The sequence below is a fragment of the Bactrocera dorsalis genome, chromosome 2, assembly GCF_023373825.1.
Source record: "Bactrocera dorsalis isolate Fly_Bdor chromosome 2, ASM2337382v1, whole genome shotgun sequence".
Taxonomy (NCBI): Eukaryota; Metazoa; Arthropoda; class Insecta; order Diptera; family Tephritidae; genus Bactrocera; species Bactrocera dorsalis.
Window position 1 is genome coordinate 103,427,849 of NC_064304.1, and position 21,834 is coordinate 103,449,682.

A 21,834-nucleotide genomic window follows, 5' to 3' on the forward strand; every position below is an offset into this window, starting at 1 on the left:
TCGACCAAAATTTCTTCCCAGCGAGCATTCATTTAAGATCTGAGAAGAGGAAATGGTCGCTGGGGCCAGGTCTAGAGAATACGATGGATGCGGAAGAAATTCGAAGACCAATTCATGGATTTTCGCCATCGTTTTCACTGACTTGTGACATGGTGGATTGTATTGGTTAAACAGCACTTTATTTACCCTCAAATTTGATTTTGTACTGCCAATTTATATAGTGACTCGACTTGAACAATTTTTTCGAAGATTGCACTGTTGCTTTGGATCGGTATAAATTTACCCATGGCAGATTTGGTAAAGGTATCACGTCAAATGAAAACGGGTCCATGCACTGGATCCGATCGTTTAGTTTGTGTCGCAGCTATATGCAATAGTTATTAGTTCTGGGTGATTCCGAACAGCTTCTTGGGGAGAAAAGAACGTGTATCAAATTTAAGGTTTGTATCTAAAAAAACTCAAGAGCTAGTTCGTATAGACAGTATATACAGACAGACGAACTTGGCTAATCCGACTTTATATGGTCTCCGACGTTTCTTTTTAAATGCTACGAACTTCGTGACAAAACCCCTTCGAAGTTCCAGCAGCTTCGACAATGATGTTTTTCATATATAATATGTTAACGTACATTGACATAAGAAAGTTCTACAAGCTATTACGTCAGCTATTTTAATTAAGTAAATGAGAGCCAAAATCAGAAGTGAAACTCGGTGCACCTCAATTACTGCTTCCATTTTTCTATCCATTTTTTAACAAGCGACCTATTATTCGTATTGTCTTACCCTCTCCCGTTCACATTCATGAATCGATATCACAATTTCAGGCCAACAGCCAATAATATTACGAATCGAATATGAAAGCAATGAGTTTTTAAATTAAAATTCTATTATTTGTATCCATGTATAACATAGCAACACATTACAGAGATTCACGAAGTAATTTTTTGTTTGGTTGGATTCAATACATAATCGTATATATGTAAGTATATACTCAGGTTGCCCTTTGGAAATGATACGAAAGTTCGCCACCTAATGTTAAGCAAATCCCTTGGTCAATAAAGAGGTTTACTAAAGCTTGCAATTATTGCTCCAGAAGCCGTGTGCTTATATCTAGAATCAAAAACTTACACTTGAAATAGAGAGTTTGCTTACCTTAACTCATAATCACACTTTAATTATATTTACATATGTATATTCAACTAATCGTTTGTTATCTCTGATAAAATGTGTTCGTTTTACGCCCTTTCGCGTTTATTTACAAATATTTTTGCATACAGATATAAGAGAGTACTTAATGAAATGCAATTTTTTATGCACTAGTTAGTGACGCCAAGATTACTACTTATGGGTACTTCAAACGAAATTATTATTTCCTTATACCATGATCCGACCGACACTTAATCACGTGATTTGGGAAATTTTCGGTCATAAAGTGCCATACTTAAAAAAAGAATTTATTGCAATTCACTTAATTTAGTCGAAATCGGTCGGTCGACTTCGAGATATGTGATTTCACCAAAAAGTGGACGGTGCCATACCCATCGTTGAATTTTCACATCGGCTCCCATAAAGTCCTCTCATATCATCTCGGAGGTGAAATTTAATGTATCTACAGTTTTTATCGTTATGTGGGGAGTGGGCAGGGTTATTATCCGATTTCATCCATTTTCACACTGTCGATATAGTGTAGTAAGAGTTTTCTTTTAATGGCGTTTTGTGGGCACGGCGGTAGTCCGATTACTCCCATCTGCGAACTCGTAATTTTGTTTGCCAATAAATAGTACGAGTACCAAGTTTCATCTTCTTAAATTTTACTCAAGTTACAACAAGGACAAACAGACAGTCATTTTCAACTCCTCTCCTCATCTTGATCATTTATATGTATACATAGTATATAGTATACAACCCCATATCTATCTCGCTTTGTTTTAGGTGATACGTACAACCGTTAGGTGAACAAAACTATTATACTCTGATACATACTTTTGCCAATTTTTTTATTAAAGATTTTATTTAAAATATTTATTAATTCATACTATGTAAAACTTGCCATGAAAATATAGGGTGCCAACATAATTTTTCTTTTGGAAAATTTGTATTGTTAATATCCATTGCATTGGGATCGTTATAGGTGGAAATGAATCTGGATTTATGGTGTAATTCCTTAAATAATACAATTTGTTCTGAAGAAACCAAAAAATAAATAAATTTAAGATTAAAATATTCGAGCAATTTGTCAACACTTCACTTTACTTACCGCATAAAGTGGGCAGCGCAATGGCAAATTTGATATTCGTCTCATCTCTCTAAAAAATACTCCAAGCATGCTGTTTGCAATTGTGCCTAGTTTCCCAAGTTGGCAACCATTTACAGGTACTTTCATTAAATTTAAGCGGCTGTCATCGCCACGTAATAAATCTATTGAGGAATGTAAATCGTAGCTCGTTACATTTTCCTTCACTTTAAATTCAATTACAATCTTCACTTTACGTTTTTCATTATAAAATTTGTATTTAAATTCACTAAAGATATCCTTTTCACCGTAAGTTAAATTCATATAGGACAAGCTAAAAGCTAGGTTACGCTGAAAGAAAGAACATACATATGTACATATATGAATTTCGTTAAACTAAATTATAGTTAATGTTATTTTATTTCATTTCATTTGTTTTTTTGTTGCAAATATAATTAATTTTAAAACATTTGTAATTACCGCTGCTTTAGAGGCATTCGAGTTTGCAGACAGCTTCAAAAGCAGGAGTACAAGAAACACTTTAGTCAAAACGTTAGACATACTTAGTTGCGATTAACGTTTCTGGAAACTGTGCGTCCGCAATGGACTCGTGATGAATTGCGTATAATAATTCTTCTTCCACCCTTTTTGATTTACAAATGATTAGCTTAAATTTTAAATATAAATAGTTACTAAAACCAATATCATTTATACTATGATCTGTTATCAAAACTATCCAAATTAAAATTACTTTAAATATACATTAGTGTAAAAAAATTAAATGAAGTATAATTGCTTCATCTAAATAAAAAAATGCAATTATAAAATATGTACCACATATATAAAACGATCGAAGGCCATCACGGTGACCGAGTGCGTTACTAGAACAGCCACGATTCCTGAATATTTTGGGTATTTCGCAAAGTTCTTGGTTGAGCCTGGGTATATAAAGAGTAATCCATTTCGAGGTTCCCTACTTTTTTAAAGAAACAATACAGAAACTTTAAATTTAATGGGGAATGTTCATTATCACTAGAAATAACAGTCTTTGGCATTTATTTTTTGAAAATTATCTCTTTTAAATGTTGGCTGCAGCTACGTCTCAGATAGTCCATCCGTTAAGTTTAATATTCGGTGACTCGTTCGAGCATTTCAACTGGTAACCGGTGAATGACTGAGGTGATGTTTTGCTCCAAGGTCTGAATCGAACCGGGATTGTCCGCATAAACTTTAGACTTTACATACCCCACAGGAAAAAATCGAACGTTGCGATATCTTACGATCATGGTGGTCAATCGGCCGGCCGAAAACGTGAAATTATCTGCTCATTGAAGTGTTCTCTCAATAAATCCATTTATTTATGCGTGCGTTTATGTGTGAGAAGTGGCGCCGTCTTGTTGAAACTGAACGTCGCCGAGATCGCGAACTTCAATTTCAAGCATCAAATAGTCGGTTGTCATGCCACGATAACGGTTGCCACTGGCGGTTACGTTCTCACAGTCATAATTTTTTAAGATTGATTCCATTGATTCCACCTGTCCACAAATCACACCAAACTGTTGCTTTTTTGGATAAAATGGCAGCCCTTGCATCCCTACAGATTGCACTTCGTTTTTACGCCTTCCATTTAAGATCTTGACGTAAAATGCGCCAAGTCGTTCCATACGTGAGTCCGAGTTGCTGCGAACGGCACCGAATCGACTCTTTACGGTCTTCGTATACACTCTCAGCTACGTCTGTTATATTTTCTCCTGCTTCTGCGTCTGCGTGCTGGAAGTGGTCTATTCGGTCGAATATTATGCAATAATGAATGTTAGGTCTCAAGATGGGTGATAGTGTTGTGAACAATACGCTCAGTAAGTGGTAATAAAGTTCAATGATTTCCATGATGAAATGCCAAACATGACTCACGCGTGATCTGTCAAAAAAGGCTACTGAAAAAAGTACATCTACTTGTATCACCCGTTATTACTCCGGCTTTAAACTTTGCGAATGGCAAGAATATAAAATGTTCTGTTATATCCGAAATTAGCTGTTCCTATTTTTATTTATTATCGTCGTTAGGTTAGGTTATACCGGCCAGCTGACAAGCCAGACATAGAACTACTGGTTAGTAATGCCAGATGGAGATTCAGTTTTAGGTGAAGTATTCGTCATACAGGGCGATAAATGTGAACTTTACGAGCGATTTGATATATTATATAATTTTAATACTTGTATAGTCCCTTGTCCTAGATAGTACTAGATAAAGTCATAGGAGGTTTATAGCGTCTCTCATGTCTACTTTCCCTGCACTTTCTGCATGTAATTTTGCATTTTATGTCCAATATAATTATTTTAATCGTAATATATGTATTTCAAATGAATAAAAAACATGGCATTGCTTGTTCACGAAAGAATGGATTTGTTATCAAAATGTAAGGGTACACAGTTCTCAGTGCGTTTCGGTAATTTTCGTGCTCACGCACACAGTCGCAGTTCCTTTCATGCCGACCACTGCATTAGGCCAACAAATATTCTTCAGTCCTTTGAAGACCGTGTAAGTAAAACAAATAATTGTTTCTATTCGAGGCTCTTGCACTATTGGCGATCCTGCAAGACTTTAAGGTCCTTCTCGCCCTGATCCATCTGTCAGCCTTTCCGGAAATTTCATTGTATATTGTTTTTAACGACTTCCGGATTTCCCGTATTTGGTCGGTACCAAGACGCATGACACTTTTGAAAATCTCATCAGCTATTTCGTTTTCCGGAATTCATTTGTGGCCTGGAACCCAGTACACACAAATTGTCTTGAGTGCCGCTTTGCTATCGAACTATATATTGACGATATTTATATTGATTGTTGCGTTGTTAGCTATCAGCTCAGCCGATTCCCCGACTACGAAGATTTCCCCCCGGAAGATGCTGCAGTATTCGGAAAGCTTGTAGAGTCGCATGAGATCCAGCTCCAAGCAATAAATTCCGCTTCCTACTCCATTAGCCAGTTTTGGTGCGTCTGCATCCCTCCCTGCTTATTGAGCTATGCCGGCTGCCATTTTTGTAGGTGATTTTGCTACAGAGTTTTCCACTGCTACAGGTATGTTGTTTGGTGATGAGCTGAGTAACAGTGAACAGCGAGTCGTTGTATCCTCTCCCTCTCCAATGGTTTTTTGTATGAGATGTTGCTGTCAGCGGTCCACCAAACCAAAACACAATATTCTGCAATAATATTGATATAATTAATTTAATTGGAATATACATATGTATGTGGGCCTACAATTAATTATGTAAATAAAAAGCGATAGCAGTTTGAGCTTTAATAATAAATAAATGTGTACAATTATTGGAATGCAAAACGTTGACTTTAATAGAGATGCGCATTTTATGAATATTTATTCATATATACATATGTATATGTTTTCATCGTATACATATACATATGTATTTATGCCGATAATGTGCACTCATATATAATCAACGTATGGCCATGACCTTAACATATATACAGAATCCGACAAAACTTTGTATACCCTATGAATGTAAGACCAATCATATGTGATTATATCTTTGGGGAAGTGAAATTTATTGCTTTGTTTGTTTTTCTGTTTTGTTTATTGGTATATACCCAATTAAAAAAAATTTAATTTAAATATTGTACATCGAACTACTTACGTTGGATGACTTTTATATTGTGGGATTCGAAAACAAAACAAATTTTAATTAACGAAAATTGCTTTATTGTTTTCTAAAATATTCTTCATTAAGATCAATATAATTTTGTAAGCAATTTCGAAGCACTTTAGCCACTCTGGATGAAGTATCTCCAAAACATGAGCTCTATACACATCAACGGCCTGTTCATGTACTTAAAAACGTTGACCTATAATTTTATTTTTTACGAACGGGAATAAAAAAGCCATTCGGTGCCAAGTCAGGATAATACAACTATACGGAGAATGACAAATACATTTTTTAAGTGCTCAAAAATGCAGTTGTTTCAATCGATGTGTAGAGCTAGATTTGTCGTGGTGAAGAGTAATTCATCCTCGTCGGTTGGTTTTCTTGATTTCTTGAAAGACAACTGGCAAACAAATGGTTGTATACCACTCAGCATTTACTGTTTTAGGACGACCTTCCCAAAATTTGTCTTGGAGTGATCTACGACTTCGATTAAATTCATCATACCATCGATAAACACTAGTCCTTGATGGAGCTTCTTCGTCAAAAATTCAATCAAGTTCATCTGTGTACAATTGATGAGTTAATCCAATTTTAGCGAATTAATTCCGGGGAGCCATATCTGGACTGTAGAGCGGCTGCGGATGCGTTGAATTGCCGGCCTTGGTTCGGTATCTGTTCACAAGAAATGCGGTGTGAGCCGGGGCGTTGTCGTGGTGCTACTTCCAATTAGTTGCGATGTCTTGTTGGATCCAATTGATTCTTCGTTTGACGGTTTGTCTAGGAGAAACGAATTCATGAAGGACGATGCCTTTGGTGTCAAAAAAAAAACAATGAGCAATAGTTTTCACTTTAGATTTGCTCATTCATCGGCGACCACTTCCCGGCCCTCCAAAAAGGAATTCAATCGCGTACCAGTGCTGTAACGAACGCTCCGTTGTCGGCTTGCATCACTCACAGAAACGCGTCGCCCGAAAATGTTTATCCTGACTCCCCAGATGCTCGGCGACAACTGACCTCGTTCTTTCGTTAGCTAGAAACGCCCTCTACCGAATCCAGTCGGTACGCGGACGCACCGTAGTACAGTCGCGGCGGAAGAAAATCAGTCCTATTATTACACTTTCCGGACAAACCCTAAATATGTATACGAAAAGTTTGAGGAGCATTTCAGTTTCAATCAGTGAAAAACATGCGTCAACTGTTTTTATCAGCTCCGAGCTTTATAACTTATGTAAAGCTAAAGTCCGAAGTTAAACTCAAAGTTGAAAACACCTCAATTACTGCTTCCTCGTTGTCTTTTTTTACCCTGAACAGTGTATATTGCCTCGAAGTATGTAAAACCCAAAAGGAAATGCCCATATAAAGTAAATGATGAACATGACGAGCTGAGTTGATTTAGCCGTGTCCGTATGTCTGTTAATACGTGACTAGTAATGTAAGAATTTTATTTTTTTTATTTTTTGCAACTTCCACAAAACCTTTATTATCTTACTTTATATTCAATTATGTCTATGAAAATAGCACGCACATTGCATATATGTATATTTGTATTTGCTACGTTATTATTTGCTGATAAGTGCTCAAATATTAAACATATATTTCTATAAAAAAAATTTTGATAGGCGTGTTGTAGCTGCGAGCAGTTTCCGCTTATACTGTATATAACTTAATTAGAGTTGCCAAATGATATTATTTTAGTTTAAATCTGGACGTGACGCCTTTATGGGAAATTCTTGGCAATTCTCTAGTACCCATAACTTGATGTGGAAATTGCGGCAATTTAGACGAGTCTACCTTTTAAGCATCCCAGTAGTAGAAGCAAAAGCTTCCTTAAATCTTATTAAATCTTAAAGTATTTTGTCCAGGTCTTGTAAGTTTACTTCGAAAATTATTTCATGGGTGAACAGAAAGAATTTCAATTAAAGACTGTACTTTGACTCGTCATTATTTTTACATAATATATAAATCGGTTGGAAATCTGCGATTTTTGCGAAGAGTGAATCAAGTTTTGAAAAATAATTTGGGTTTAAGGAAAGTGAGAAAGCTCGATTGGTTCCAAAATTACTAATTTTTATCGAAAAACAGCGTCACGTTAACGTTGCTGAAACAATGCTTTCCGACTACCAGGATTCCATGAAACGTATTATTACTGGCGATGAGTCCTGGATCTATGCTTACGACCCGGAAATAGGCGAGCAATCGACCGAATATCGTGGCAAAGGCGAGCCGAAGCCGAAAAACCACGTCAAAGCACTTGAACTGTCAACAGGGAATACTATTTGAGTGTTGTGCGTCGTTTGCTCGAAGCATTCGTAAAAAAAGGTCGGAATTATAGAACGAAAACCCATAATTTTTGCACCACAATAATGCACCGTTGCATACTGAATTGAATCGTCGTGATTTTTTTTGCCAAATATTTAACCAATATCGTGCCGCAACCACCGCATTCGCCTGATTTACCTTCGTGTAACTTCGGGCTATTCAGCAACTTCACATGCCCACTCCAAGGACACCGTTTTCACTTAATTGAGTATATAAAAGCTGAACCGAAGAAGGCTCTGATGTCCCTCACGACAGAGGATTTTTCCAAGTGCTATGATGACTGGAAAATTCATTGGCAAAGTGTATTGCAACGGCAGGGGATTACTTTGAAGGAGATGAAATCTACAAAATTCACCTTCCAATTTGATCACACTAGTATATGTATTTATAGTCTCTTATTATAAACCTACATATATATCGATTTCTATATCAATATTTTTATGGCTGCAAATTTTTATTATTTAATTTTATTTTTACAGTGATACTTTTGCTATAGAGCACATCTAAGCAAAATGGATAGTTCCCGTAAGCCAGAAAGAATCAATCCTCGCCGTCATGCGAACATACTGTCGCAAATACTTTTCGTTTGGGCAATGCCGCTGCTCTTTAAGGGCGCCAAAAATGGCTTGAACACAGATGATCTCACCAAATGTATGCCAAAAGATAGCTCAGAGGATTTAGGAGATCGCTTGGAAGAGTGAGTAACAAATATTTAATAAACAATTAAAGATGCGCCAAGCTCACATGCAGCCGGGCAATTTGTACTCTCACAAAAGTTTGAAATAATTTCAAGCTTTTAAAAATGTGGTAGACATTTTATATTTTGTATACCTTCTTTATTGGCGTAGACACCGCCATATGGTTCATAAACCCATATTCATAAACGTCTTGTTATCAGTAATTACGCGTTTGATAAATTTACAGCTCTTATCTACGTTGCCAATCACGTTTTTTGCGACTTCTACTCGAAGTAATTTTTGCAAAGATTAAATTATTTTGATAAAAGTCTAGCATTGACACGCTTCATATCCAAAACATTAACCAAAGTGTGCTGAGTCGATCCATAAGAGATGTTGAGAGCATCTGCTTTTCTCTGATGCCAAAATAACCATTTCCAAGTACAATTTCTTTTATATTTTCGATGCCATCGTCACTAATAGTGGTGGGGAGACGACTCATCTGAGGCGAGTTTTCGAAGACTTCTTGTGTAAAAGATAAAAGCCCACCGTCAACAAACTGATTGGATCTTATCAGTGTGGCTTCAGGCCTGAGATTTCAACAGGAAACCAAATCTAGGAAAAGAGCCGTGAAAAGCGGATTGACCACAACACTTCTTCGTCGAGATTAAAGCTGCTTTTGACAGCACGAAAAGGAGCTGCCTCTTTGTTGCCAACTACTGTTTCTGGATTTGGTTTCCCCGCAAAATTAATACGACTATGTAAACTTACGTTGACGTTGACGCAATTCCAAAAACTCCGTCAGGGTCGGGAAGGACCTCTCCGAGCGACTCCCTTTTGTGCCACTTTTTCAATTTACTGCCGGAGAAAATAATTCCTGCTGCAGAACTAATTAGAGAAGGTACAATCTTCTCTAAGAGTGTTTATCTCCTAGCGTACGCCGATGAAGTTGATACCATTGGCCTCAATAACCGCGCCATTAGTTCTGCTTTCTCCAGAATGGATAAGGAAGCGAAGCAAATGGCTCTGGTAGCCAACAAGGGTAATCTAAAGTATCCGCTGTCATCAAACAAATAGTCGTAGCACTCGCGACTTGGATGCCACGTCACTGTTGACAGTCATAACTTCGAAGTCATAGATAATTTCATCTAATTCGGAATCAGTATTAACAGCAACAACAGTCAGCCTCGCAATCTAACGCAGAATAACTCTTGCCAACAGGTGCTACCTCGGACTGAAGAGGCAATTGAGAAATAAAATCGTCTTTCGACGAACTAAGACCAAACTCTACAAGTCACTCATTATTGCCGTCCTGCTATATGAGAAGTATGAGATATACAGCGACATTGGCAGCGAATTAAAAGACAGCGGCTACAGTGACTAGGTCAAGACGTTCGAACGGACGAAAGCATTCCAGCTCTGAAAGTGTTCGACGCAGTACCCGCCGGTGGAAGCAGAGGAAGACTTCCACTCCGTTGGAGAGATCAGGTGAAAAAGGACCTGCTTCGCTTGGAATCTCCAATTGGCGCCAAGCAACAAAAAGGAAGAACGACTGGCGCGCTGTTGTGAAGTCGGCTATAACCTCGTAAGCGGTGTCTAAGTTAATAAAGAAGAAGTAAAATATTTGATAATAAGAAAAAAGCGTCCTTATCCTCAAAGTATGTATAAAGTGAATAAAATATAAAAAAACCAAAGGCAAAAACGTGCAGGCAGCGCTCAACGGCAATTATCTTAAGTTTTTTAACTTAGCTTCCTTTGAAACTATGAATAAAATTAGTTAAAATGCATATTCTCCTAACTTTGTCTCTTTGCTTTCAGAAAATGGTACGCTGAAGTGGAGCGGGCACGTCGCAAGGGACGTAAACCGCTGCTTCGCAATGCCATTCTGCGCACATTTTGGGTGTCCGCAGTTGTGGATGGCATAATATCATTAATTTATATGGTCATTAAGTAAGTAAAAGATGAAATAATCAAAGAACCTTCTGAATTCTACTTTTATACAAACATAAATACATACATACCAGCGCCCCTATTTATATGTACATCCTTTGTTTGCGTTAACAGATCACTCATACCCGCTGTGTTGGCGCAATTATTGATGCAATTTCAAAAGCAAGTGTCACTCTCTTCAAATCGCTCAGCGAATACAACAACAACAGCCACTGATATAGTGAATGCGACAAGCCGAGCAATACGTTCCATTGATGCAGCCGTGAAAAACATGTCTTTGTTGTCGGCTGATGTTGGAAATGCTGAAAGAGGTAGGTGTATTCATGAATGGACTTCGGTTAGTATGCATTAAATTATTAGATCATAAAGATTGTAGTGAAATAAACTGCGGAAGATCACGAATAAAAAGACCACTTCGCTTTTTGATTTTCGTAATCAAAGCCACACCCTTACCGACAAAATGTAATATTTGTACTGAAGTTTATTTGACTGTCCATTCATTGGGACAAAAGAAGAGAACTTTCGACTCTGTTAAATTTTTCAGAAACGTTTCTGCCAACAACAACAGCAAGATGCAAGCCTTCATCGAGAAGGAAAGCCCTATCTAACCAATAGTTCCGGTGATATAGCTATGTTGATGACCCAGCGACCTCAAGGTCTTCAATTTGTCACTAACCGCTCTGAAAATACAAAACTTAAAGAAGAATAGCTGAGAGGTTCGACTACCGAAACTTGGGTTCATATCCCCTTGTTGCTTCTGGGGTTTGCTCTCCATCAGCTTTGCTTCATATTAACGCCAACAGCATTTGACCAATCAGTGACTATGGACTAGATGATTTTTTATGGATTAAAGTACCGGTCCCCATTGTGGTACATAAAACTCCAAAAAATACTGGATCATAACACCTTTACAGATGAACAAAGCGCTTTGAGCCTATCACAGATTTGTTGAGACGGCTAATATCAGTTTCGGCTACGTCTTCTGGTTCGCCGGAGGTAAAACTACCGAAATGTTTCACCTCAATCTTGCAAGGGCTGGACGACGGAAGAGAAAGTGCATGAATGTTTGCTCCTCATCCCCCTTCATGCAACTTTCACAACTAGCGTCCAACAAAATTTTGAGTCTTACCTATTGAATGCCTGCGATTGCGGCATGATTAACTTTGCTCAGTGCTATTAGTTCAGTTATCGAACAGCGCCAGCTTAGAGCACGCGAAGTCCATTATTCCAGTGCTAATATGCAAGATGGCAACGGAAATCCTATTCGATCCCCTTCCGATGTGATCAGGACAAGGATGTGCCCTCTGGCTAGCTCATGGGGCTTTGCAATTGCCAGCGCTTCCGGTATGACCAGACACACAAACGAATGTCATGATGCTGTTTCTAGCGAAGACAGACACTCCTTAATTAGCTTTGAGTGCAAAGTTAATGAGCTCAGCGCTAGTATTACTGCTTTGCTTAGTGAGTGCTTAATTCCCTGAAAGTGGAGCCCCTTGGTCGTAGCAGTACCTCCTCTGCCACCTTGACTGCAGCTGCTTCTGCCTGAAAAACAGTACATTGAACCAGTAGCCTAAAGCTAAGGTTGACGGCGAGCTCCTTAAACAAAACTACCCTTCTATCACATTTCCTCGGTATGTAAGCAGAGAAAAATTCGCCATTAGTGACCTCTATGACGTAGTGATCCATGTTTTCAAGCATGCAATTGAAAGAGGAGAGCATTTAGGCGTGTCCTTTATGCTCATTCAAACTCATTTTAGGCGTCTTTTGCCATAGCCAGAAGGCACATGGAGCTAAATCAGGCGAATGCGGTGTTTGCGGCACGATATTGGTTGAAAATTTGGCGAAAACTGACCAAGAGTTGTTGGCACATAATTCCGAACTTTTTTTACGAATTACGAGTGTTGTGCTTTGACGTGGTTTTTCGGTTTAGGCTCGTCTTTGCCACGATATTCGGCCGATTGATCGTCTGTTTCCGGGTAGTAAGCACATTTCCAAGAATGAATCTGAGTCTGAGTCTGAGTAATAATAAGTTTCATTCCTGGTAATCGGAAAGCATTGTTCACAGACGTTAACGCAACCTGTTTTTCGAAAAAATTGTGTGATTTTGGAACTAATCGTGCTTTCACTTTTTTCAGCCCTAATTGATCTTTCAAAATGGTTTTCACTGATCCTTCCGATATTCCAACGATGCCAGTAACATCTCTGACTATTATTCGTCGATTTTCAAGCACCTTTTATTCGTTTATTTTATTTTATTGACGAGGTGATGTTGATGACCGTTTCGACCGTGGTTCGTGGTCAACGCATTCTCGACCCTCTTTGAATAATTTGTACCAATCAAAAACTGTTGATTGCGATAAACAACAATCCAACATCCAACATTCAGAACGTTTGGGCACCAGAAATTTGATTCCGTACACAAAATTTAATAGAACTTCATTGTTGAATAATTTCGCCGAATGCTTTTTATTTAATTTAGAAAGGCATACGTATACTAATGATTAGCTAAGATTTGGCACAGATGTCACTGACAGTTATGCCAACCAGAAAAAAAAAATTAAATTAAAAGTCTTACTATTTTTTGCTCACAATTCTTGAAGCTGTTTTCAAAGAATCCATTAAATTTGTGACATATGTATTTTATGAACGAGCAGGCAGGCGCCAGGCTAAATACAATCATTAAGATTCTTCTTCTTCTAAGATTAGTTGGCATATTATTGCTGGCCGATAAATATTGTATATACGTATGACTATAGAATATAGTTCCGTTATGTTATGAGAGATGATTGATACCATCATTGGCAATCATTGTTGTTCTTTGTAGTGAGCTGGGCAAATCTAGGGTACAGAAATAGTTGATACGTATATATGTATATGTATGTATGTACGTATGAACGTGAGTAATCTGCGGACAAAGCGAGCCGTTTGCGTCAATTAAGTTGTATGACAATTAGCCGAGTGCACAATTGATTGGCTTGCTCGAACTGATTACGACACTGCAATTGCTGATATCATTCAATAAATTTCTTTCATTACGATTTACTCCTTTCTTCTTTGCTACATGCACGTGCCAGTATTTACATACTTATGTACTACTTATATATAAATATTTGTTTTCTTTGCAGCATCATCTAACATCCTTGACGTCGCCGGAAAATCTGCGACAGATAAATTTTTGTTTGCCGATAATACAACTGAGCAACCTGAATTCAGTGATATCGAAGATCCGTTATGGTTTGTATTCAACGATATTTATTGCTTGAGCACTATTTTGGTAACATCCACACTCCTGGGTTGCTTTCTTATACATCATGTGGATTTGAGGCAGCGTTTGTTGGGTGCACGCATGCGCATCGCTTGTTGCTCGCTGATTTACAGAAAGGTTAGTGAATACTTAAGCAATAATCGTTCTTGGTAGTTTCTCCTGGGTTCGGAATATATGAGTTTATTATAACAAAAAAGGATATAAAATATATTGGTTTTAATCGATTCGTTTGTATGGCAGCGGGTTCTTCAATAAGAGCTAAAAATAAAAAACGGCTTATGATATCAATGCAATTCTTTATTCCTTGGAAAATAAATTCGCTGCCATTATGTATGGAACTCGATTTCTTTTGCATGGGCACGCTTGCAGAAGTCCCGAAGCTCAACCCAATTTGCGACGATTTTCAAGCATAAATCGACCGGTCCTGCTGCAATTTCATGTTCGCACGAAGTTCATCAATCGTCGCTGGCTTGTTAGCATCGACTTTGGACTTGACCTAGCCCCACAGGAAATGGACTGGGCCATTTTGTGAGATAACACGTACACGTACTTGGTTTTCATTAATTCGACTGTGACATATTGTCCAAGTCCATATCATCCAATTGGGGCCAAAAATATTTGGTTATCATTGAGCGATAGTGATTCCCATTCACAGTAACGAGCCGGTCTTGATCATCACGGAAGAAGTACAGCCCAATGACGCTGCCGGCCCATAAACCGCACCAAACCGTAATTTTTTCGGAATGCAATGGTGACTCATGGAGTACGTGTGAATTGCTGCCTGACCAATAACGCATATTTTGCTTATTGACGAAGCCATTCAGCCAGAAATGAGCCTCATCGCTGAAGATGATTTTTCGATGAAAGCTCAATTCACGGACAGACGACGATTCTGATGGTCAAGCGGCTTCAGCTCTTGCGTCAATTTGATCTTGTAAGGATATAGGCCAAGATCTTTTTGTAAAATTCGTCACAACGACGTCAGAGAGTTGCCCAACGCTTGAACGACGTGTGATAAACTGATTTAGGTCTTCCGCATTTGATGAGCTAGCGTCAGCAACATTCTCGACACTACCGGAACTTCTTTGTCTCACTCGCATGGAACAGTCCCTTTGTCTATTTTCCATATATGGTACAATTGAATAATGTCGATCAGAAAATGAAATCAGCAGAAATTACCAACTGAATTCTACTCTACTACTAGATTGGATTCGTTTCTACGAGGGTGTAGGTAGATCAAACTTTTAAAAGCACTTCAAGAGATTGAGCGAAAATGAGGATATTATAGCCGAGATTCAGGTCTATTTTGTATTCGAATTTTCGCAAAGAAAGAGGACCAAGAAGGTTGGAACCAATTAGGGACCGATTTAACATAAGACTGTGACCATGTAACCTTAAACACTTAACATTTTTCAAAGTTTCTATTAACAGCTTTACTTACTTTTTCCTAAAAATAAGTCAAGTACAGTATCAATAGCAGAGTAAAATTTGAATTCGGCGTTGGTATATCCAATCTATTTTCTTCACATAATGAATACATTCAGTAAACTCGGAAACTCTTTACAAGCACTCTAGATACTTCTTCATTACTTCAGTTGTTTAGTCCAACCTTGTGGGTACAAGCTAAGGACTGAATATATTGCTTGAAGATTAGTTGACAATCCTTAGGAAGGTCAAAATAGTATTGTGGCCTTAGAGAACTATACAAACTTTTATTTTCTCTTTATTTCACCCTAGTCTTTTAACAGATTCGCGTGCAAATGTTACTAAAGTCTACAATTTTTTTAACTCTTCAATTTCCAATGTTTTTCTTCGTCTTTATGATTCCGTTATCATTCTTTAATTTCAGACACTTCGTCTCTCAATGCGCTCCGCTGGCCAAACTCCAGCCGGATATCTAATCAATTTGCTCTCGAACGATGTTAATCGTCTTGACTACGGTTTCATCTATATGCACTGGATCTGGATAATGCCATTGAATGCCATGCTGATTTGCTATCTCATTTGGTTACGCATTGGTTGGGCAGCAGTTGTGGGCGTCGTCGGTCTACTACTTAAAACCATACCGGTACAAACCGGTCTCAGTAAATTGGCCTCCAAGTTGCGTATGAAAATCGCCGAACGTACCGATGCGCGTGTTGGCATCATGAACGAATTGGTGCAGGGTATACAGGTGATCAAAATGTATGCATGGGAGAAACCCTTTCAGGCTGTGGTCGGCGAGGCGCGCCGTCGTGAAATCAAGCAAATTCGTTATGCATCATATTTACGTGGCTTCTATTTGAGTACGATGGTGTTTACGGAACGTTCCACACTCTATATAACCATTGCAGCGGCTGTACTTATGGGTAATCAAATTTCAGCCGATATTGTTTTCTCTGCGGCCAGTTATTATAATATATTGCAATTGGTCGCCGCCGTTTGGTATCCGCTAGCTGTGTCTTTCGGTGCTGAGGCATTAGTCTCACTAAATCGTGTCGAAACCTTCCTGCAGCAGGAGGGACACGACGAGAAGGCACATGGGCTGACACATAAAAAAGAATCCAAAACGAGCGAAAGCAGCGCCGCCAATGCCATTGTACTCAAACAGGTGAATGCGAATTGGGATCTGACTAAACCGCAGCATACCTTACAGGATATCAATTTGGAAATAAAGCGTGGCCAGTTGTGCGCTGTTATTGGTCCCGTGGGTGCGGGCAAGGTATATTCTATATTTTTATTTTACACTTTAAAGGGACTTTCACTTACAAAAATATAATTTTTTTGCAGAGTTCATTGCTACAGCTACTGTTAGCCGAACTGCCAATCACAGATGGCGAAGTTGTCATACAAGGAGAACTCTCGTATGCCGCTCAGGAGCCTTGGCTGTTCACCGGCACTGTGCGCAATAATATACTCTTTGGCGAGCCTTACGATCGCAAGCGTTATAATGAGGTAACGAAGTGCTGTGCGCTTTCGACCGATTTCCAGCAGCTTAGTAATGGCGATAAGACAATTGTAGGCGAGCGCGGCGCGTCACTGTCGGGTGGTCAACGTGCGCGTATAAGGTGAGTTGTGCTATATAAAGGGTATATGATCGGCAAAACAAAAAATAATAACTTCGGTTGCAACAAATCTGTAATACTCTTCGCAAATAAAAAATGTTCCACGTAAGAACTTGATATTGATCGGTTAGTCTGTATGGCAGTATTCTTATCTGAACTCCCCCAGAGCTGATGCGGCTATGTAAACTGATAGCAATATCAAAAGCTCCATCAGGACCGGAAAGAACCTCTCCGAACCGTTATATACCAAGCGAGCTTTCAGATAAGCCGATCTCCTATCGTGCGACTTCTTCAACCTACTATTGGAGAAAATAATTACGGTTGCAGAAATAAATAGAAAAGGTACCATCTTCTATAAGAGTGTACAGCTGCTGGCGTAGGTCGATGATATTGATATCAATAACCGCGCCAATTAATTCTACTTTCTCCAGACTGGATAAGGAAGCGAAGCAAATGGGCCTGTAGTGAACGAGGGCAAGACGAAATATCTCCTGTCATCAAACAAACAGTCGTCGCACTAGCGACTTGGCTCCCAAGTCAGTCATAACTTCGAAGTCGTAGATAATTTCATCTTTCTTGAAACCAGCGTCAACACCAATAACATTTTCAGCCTCAAAATCCAACGCAGAATAACTCTTGCTAACAGGTGCTGCTTCGGACTGAGTAGGCAATTGAGAAGTTAAGACCTCTCTCGACGAACAAAGGCCAAACTCTATAAGTCACCCATCATTCCCGTCCTGCCATATGGTGAGAAATACCGCCTTCGATGGAACGATGAGCTGTACGAGATATACGATGCCATAGACATAGTCCAGCGAATTAGGAGACAACGGCCGCGCTGGCTAGGTCATGTCGTCGTAAAGGATGAAAATACTCCAGCTCTGAGTACTTGACGCAATATCCGCAGAGGGAAGCAGAGGAAGAGGAAGACCTCCACTTCGTTGGAAAGGCCAAATGGAGAAGGACTTGGCTACACTTGGAATCTACAATTGAATTAGAATCTCCTATTGGCGACAAACAGCGAAAAGGAAGACGACTGGCGCGCTGCTGTAAACTCAACGAATAAAATCTATTTGTATTTCATAAGGTTACCGACGATTATAAACTTTGTGATAGAGTAGAGTTTTTCATATGAGTTTGAGGTTTCCTAAACATTGCGAACTTTAATGATAATGTCCTTCAAAAAAACAATTTTTTAACTCTTTATTTTTAATTTTCTAGTTTGGCACGTGCTGTTTACAAACCGGCTTCCATTTATTTGCTCGATGATCCGTTAAGCGCCGTCGATGCACACGTCGGTCGTCACCTTTTCGACGAAGTACTTGGACCACGCGGTCGTTTGGCCACTGAAAAGGCCACACGGGTGTTGATTACCCACCAAGTACACTTCTTGACCGAAGCCGATTGGATTGTTATCATTGAAAATGGACGCATCTCACGGCAAGGCACCTACGAGGAGCTGTCGAAAAGTGACCTTGATTTTGCCAAATTACTTGAACGCATGAAGGAGGAAGATGAAGCCGTCGAAAGTGAGAACGAATCGATTTTATCACATGAAACCACCTATGAGGATGAGGAAATTCCTTATATTGATGGTGTGCGTGATGGTTATCAACCGCTGCGTCGTACCAGTCGTAGCAGTCGCACCAGCGCTAATAATGATGGTTCGCTAACGAGAAAATCGGCAAGTTTGGCTTTGAGCTCTGAACAGGATCTCTCCGATGATTCTGGTTTGGCGGAGGACCAGGCGAAAGGCGGTGTCTCCGGACGCGTTTGGTGGGAATATTTCCGCGCTGGCAGCAGTGTATGCGGTCTAGTCTTTATGACCTGTGTCATGTTGTTGTCACAAGTGGTTTGCAGCGGTTCTGATTATTTCGTAAATATTTGGACGCAACAAGAATACTTGCGTTCGCTCAGTAAACCCACGACTTTCACCACCTTTGAGTGTTTGTATATATACGGCGCACTCATCGTCGCCGTTGTGTTGGTGAGTATGCAAAGAATGTAAGACCAAAGTTTGTTCGTACTAAAGAATTTTTTTTTTATCTTTCGCATTCTCACAGATGACCGTATTTCGTGGCTATCTCTTCTTCAAAGTTTGTATGCATGCCTCCAAAGTGCTGCACGATCGCATGTTTGGCTGCATACTCCGTGCAACAATGCGTTTCTTCGACACCAATCCCTCGGGTCGCATTCTAAATCGTTTCTCCAAGGATATGGGCGCCATTGATGAGTATCTACCCAAATCTATTATGGACTTCATACAAATCTCTTTGGTTATGTTTGGCATATTGATTGTGATCTCTGTCATCAATCCCATTCTGCTGTTGGCCATTTTAATTGTAGCCATAGTTGATTACTGGATTTTACAGTTATATTTGCGTCCTTCGCAGGACCTTAAGCGCTTGGAGGGCATTTGTAAGTTCGCCAATAAGCCTAAAAAATTATTCTCACAATTATTATTATTACTTTGAACCTCACATCACAGGTCGTAGTCCAGTCTTCTCTCATCTCTCCGCCTCACTGTCTGGCATTGCGACTATACGCGCACGTGAATTACAAGATATTGTCATAAAGGAGTTTGACAGTCTACAGGATGTGCATAGCGCCGTCTGGCAACTGACAATGGCTGCAAATACGGCATTGGGCTTGTGGTTGGACTGTGTCAGCTGTTGCTTCCTTGCCTCGGTGACATTTAGTTTTTCGTTAATGGGAACTCGTAAGTGTTGCCAACACTATTTTCAAATATTTTTTATTATATAATAGACATATATATAATATACTGTATTCCTAATACATAATTTATCTACCGTTTTCTAACCACAAACACAACAAATTATTTTCTTATCAGAAACCTTCAGCGGCAACGTGGGTTTGGCCATCTCTCAAGCCATGATACTCACCGGCATGGTGCAGTATGGCGTACGCCAAGTAGCCGAATCTCTACAACAGATGACTAGCGTGGAGCGCGTACTCGAATATACTGATCTGGAACAAGAATCGGTAATTAAAAAACAACCACCGCCCACTTGGCCCACACATGGGCAAGTTGAATTTAAGGATCTATCACTACGTTACGATCCCAACAATCCGCCCGTGTTGAAACACTTGAATATCACAATCGAACCCAGTTGGAAGGTGGGCGTGGTTGGACGCACTGGTGCCGGTAAGAGTTCGCTTATTGGTGCGCTCTTCCGTCTCTCGCATCTCGAAGGTGACATCATGGTCGATGGCATTGAAACCGGTAGTATTTCGCTGGAGGCATTGCGTTCGAAAATCTCGATTATACCACAAGATCCGGTGCTATTCTCCGCCACCATACGCTACAACTTAGATCCGTTCGATAAGTATGGTGATGCTGATTTGTGGCGCGCGCTGGAGGATGTGAGTTTCTGATATCTCTATTATAATTTATATTTGTATGTTATATGTGTTTGTTAATGCTTTTAGGTTGAGCTCAAGGGCGCCATACCCGGCTTGGATTATATGGTGACACAACGTGGCAGCAACTTCAGTGTGGGTCAACGTCAGCTGTTGTGCTTAGCGCGCGCCATTTTGCGCAACAATAAAGTGCTCGTGTTAGATGAGGCCACCGCCAATGTGGATCCACAGTGCGTAGTGCAAAAATAAAAATTTCCGAATTAAATTTCTAATTATTTGCCAATATTTTTAATTTCTCTACACAGAACCGATGCGCTCATCCAAACCACCATTCGCACCAAATTCAAGCAATGCACTGTGCTAACTGTTGCTCATCGCCTACACACCGTTATGGATTCGGATCGCATACTCGTGATGGATGATGGTCGCGCACGCGAATTCGATATACCACACCTGCTGCTGAAGAAGCAAAATGGCGCTTTGCGTCAGATGGTCGACGCTACGGGCGCCGAGGCAGAATCACTTAAGAAAATCGCCAGCGAGTCATACAATATGAAGCAACGGGCTTAAATGTGCCTGCTGCTGTTTTGTAATAGTTCTAATTGAAAACACGAAACCTTAACGGTGCTTAAAAGTGGCATTTTTTAAATAGCGACGTGCTCAAAAATTGATTTTGCGCATGCGTAGTTAATGCGAATGTACAATATAAGTGAAACTAACTGCCTTTATATAAGAATAGTATAGTTTTTAGGGAATTTTTTAACTAATGTTAGCTTATTATTTGGGGGAACACTTCAATATAAAATAAAAAATATATGTACACATGTACAAACATATATATGTGCTTAAGAGTAATTAGTCTTTTTTAGAGATTTTGTTTGTTAGTCTCAGCCTCCTTTTGTGTGTCTGTTTTCGAAAAATGCATACATACAAGTTCCAAAAGCAATGCGATATTGAATACTTTTTATTATAAATTATATTTAAAAAAATTTATTTTATGTACAAATTCTTTTGTATAAAAAATTTGAAGCAGTTCTAGTTTGTCAGGCTGGCTCTGAAATCTGTGCAAAAGTCAATTTCGAAAGGAGTTAAAAATCGCATATATGTAGTTGTTGTAAACTGACTTACTTGTTTTTTATCGTACAGATTCTCTACTTAAGGCGGAACTTATACAGTTAGCTCTCAAACGCGAACTAAAAGAAGCGTTTCTCATATATTTCGATTCTGAATTTGTACTTTATACTTTATGTTGCATTATTTTGTTAAAAAATTATAATTTTTCTTGTTTTTTTTTACGTAATAATTT

General features: G+C 39.1%; 1 protein-coding gene across 7 annotated transcripts in view; it reads left to right on the plus strand.

Moving 5' to 3' along the window:
- LOC105222005 (ATP-binding cassette sub-family C member 4) overlaps positions 1-21,834 on the plus strand; it is a 63,720-nt gene that overhangs the window by 16,473 nt on the left and 25,413 nt on the right. For 3 of the 7 annotated variants that reach the window (XM_049448978.1, XM_049448976.1, XM_049448977.1), the window contains exons 2-13: positions 8,691-8,908; positions 10,707-10,838; positions 10,953-11,149; positions 13,964-14,220; positions 15,953-16,804; positions 16,873-17,150; positions 18,369-19,134; positions 19,211-19,565; positions 19,636-19,866; positions 19,999-20,531; positions 20,598-20,758; positions 20,834-21,814. The exons of 1 other annotated variant lie outside the window; for it this stretch is intronic. In XM_049448978.1, the coding sequence (XP_049304935.1) occupies positions 8,724-8,908; positions 10,707-10,838; positions 10,953-11,149; positions 13,964-14,220; positions 15,953-16,804; positions 16,873-17,150; positions 18,369-19,134; positions 19,211-19,565; positions 19,636-19,866; positions 19,999-20,531; positions 20,598-20,758; positions 20,834-21,098 (4,212 nt within the window). In that variant the 5' untranslated portion in view covers positions 8,691-8,723 and the 3' untranslated portion in view covers positions 21,099-21,814. Of the gene's footprint in view, positions 1-8,690; positions 8,909-10,706; positions 10,839-10,952; positions 11,150-13,963; positions 14,221-15,952; positions 16,805-16,872; positions 17,151-18,368; positions 19,135-19,210; positions 19,566-19,635; positions 19,867-19,998; positions 20,532-20,597; positions 20,759-20,833; positions 21,815-21,834 lie in introns of those variants that run through there. 3 more of the 7 variants (XR_007421786.1, XM_049448979.1, XM_049448980.1) reach the window with 3 other exon arrangements.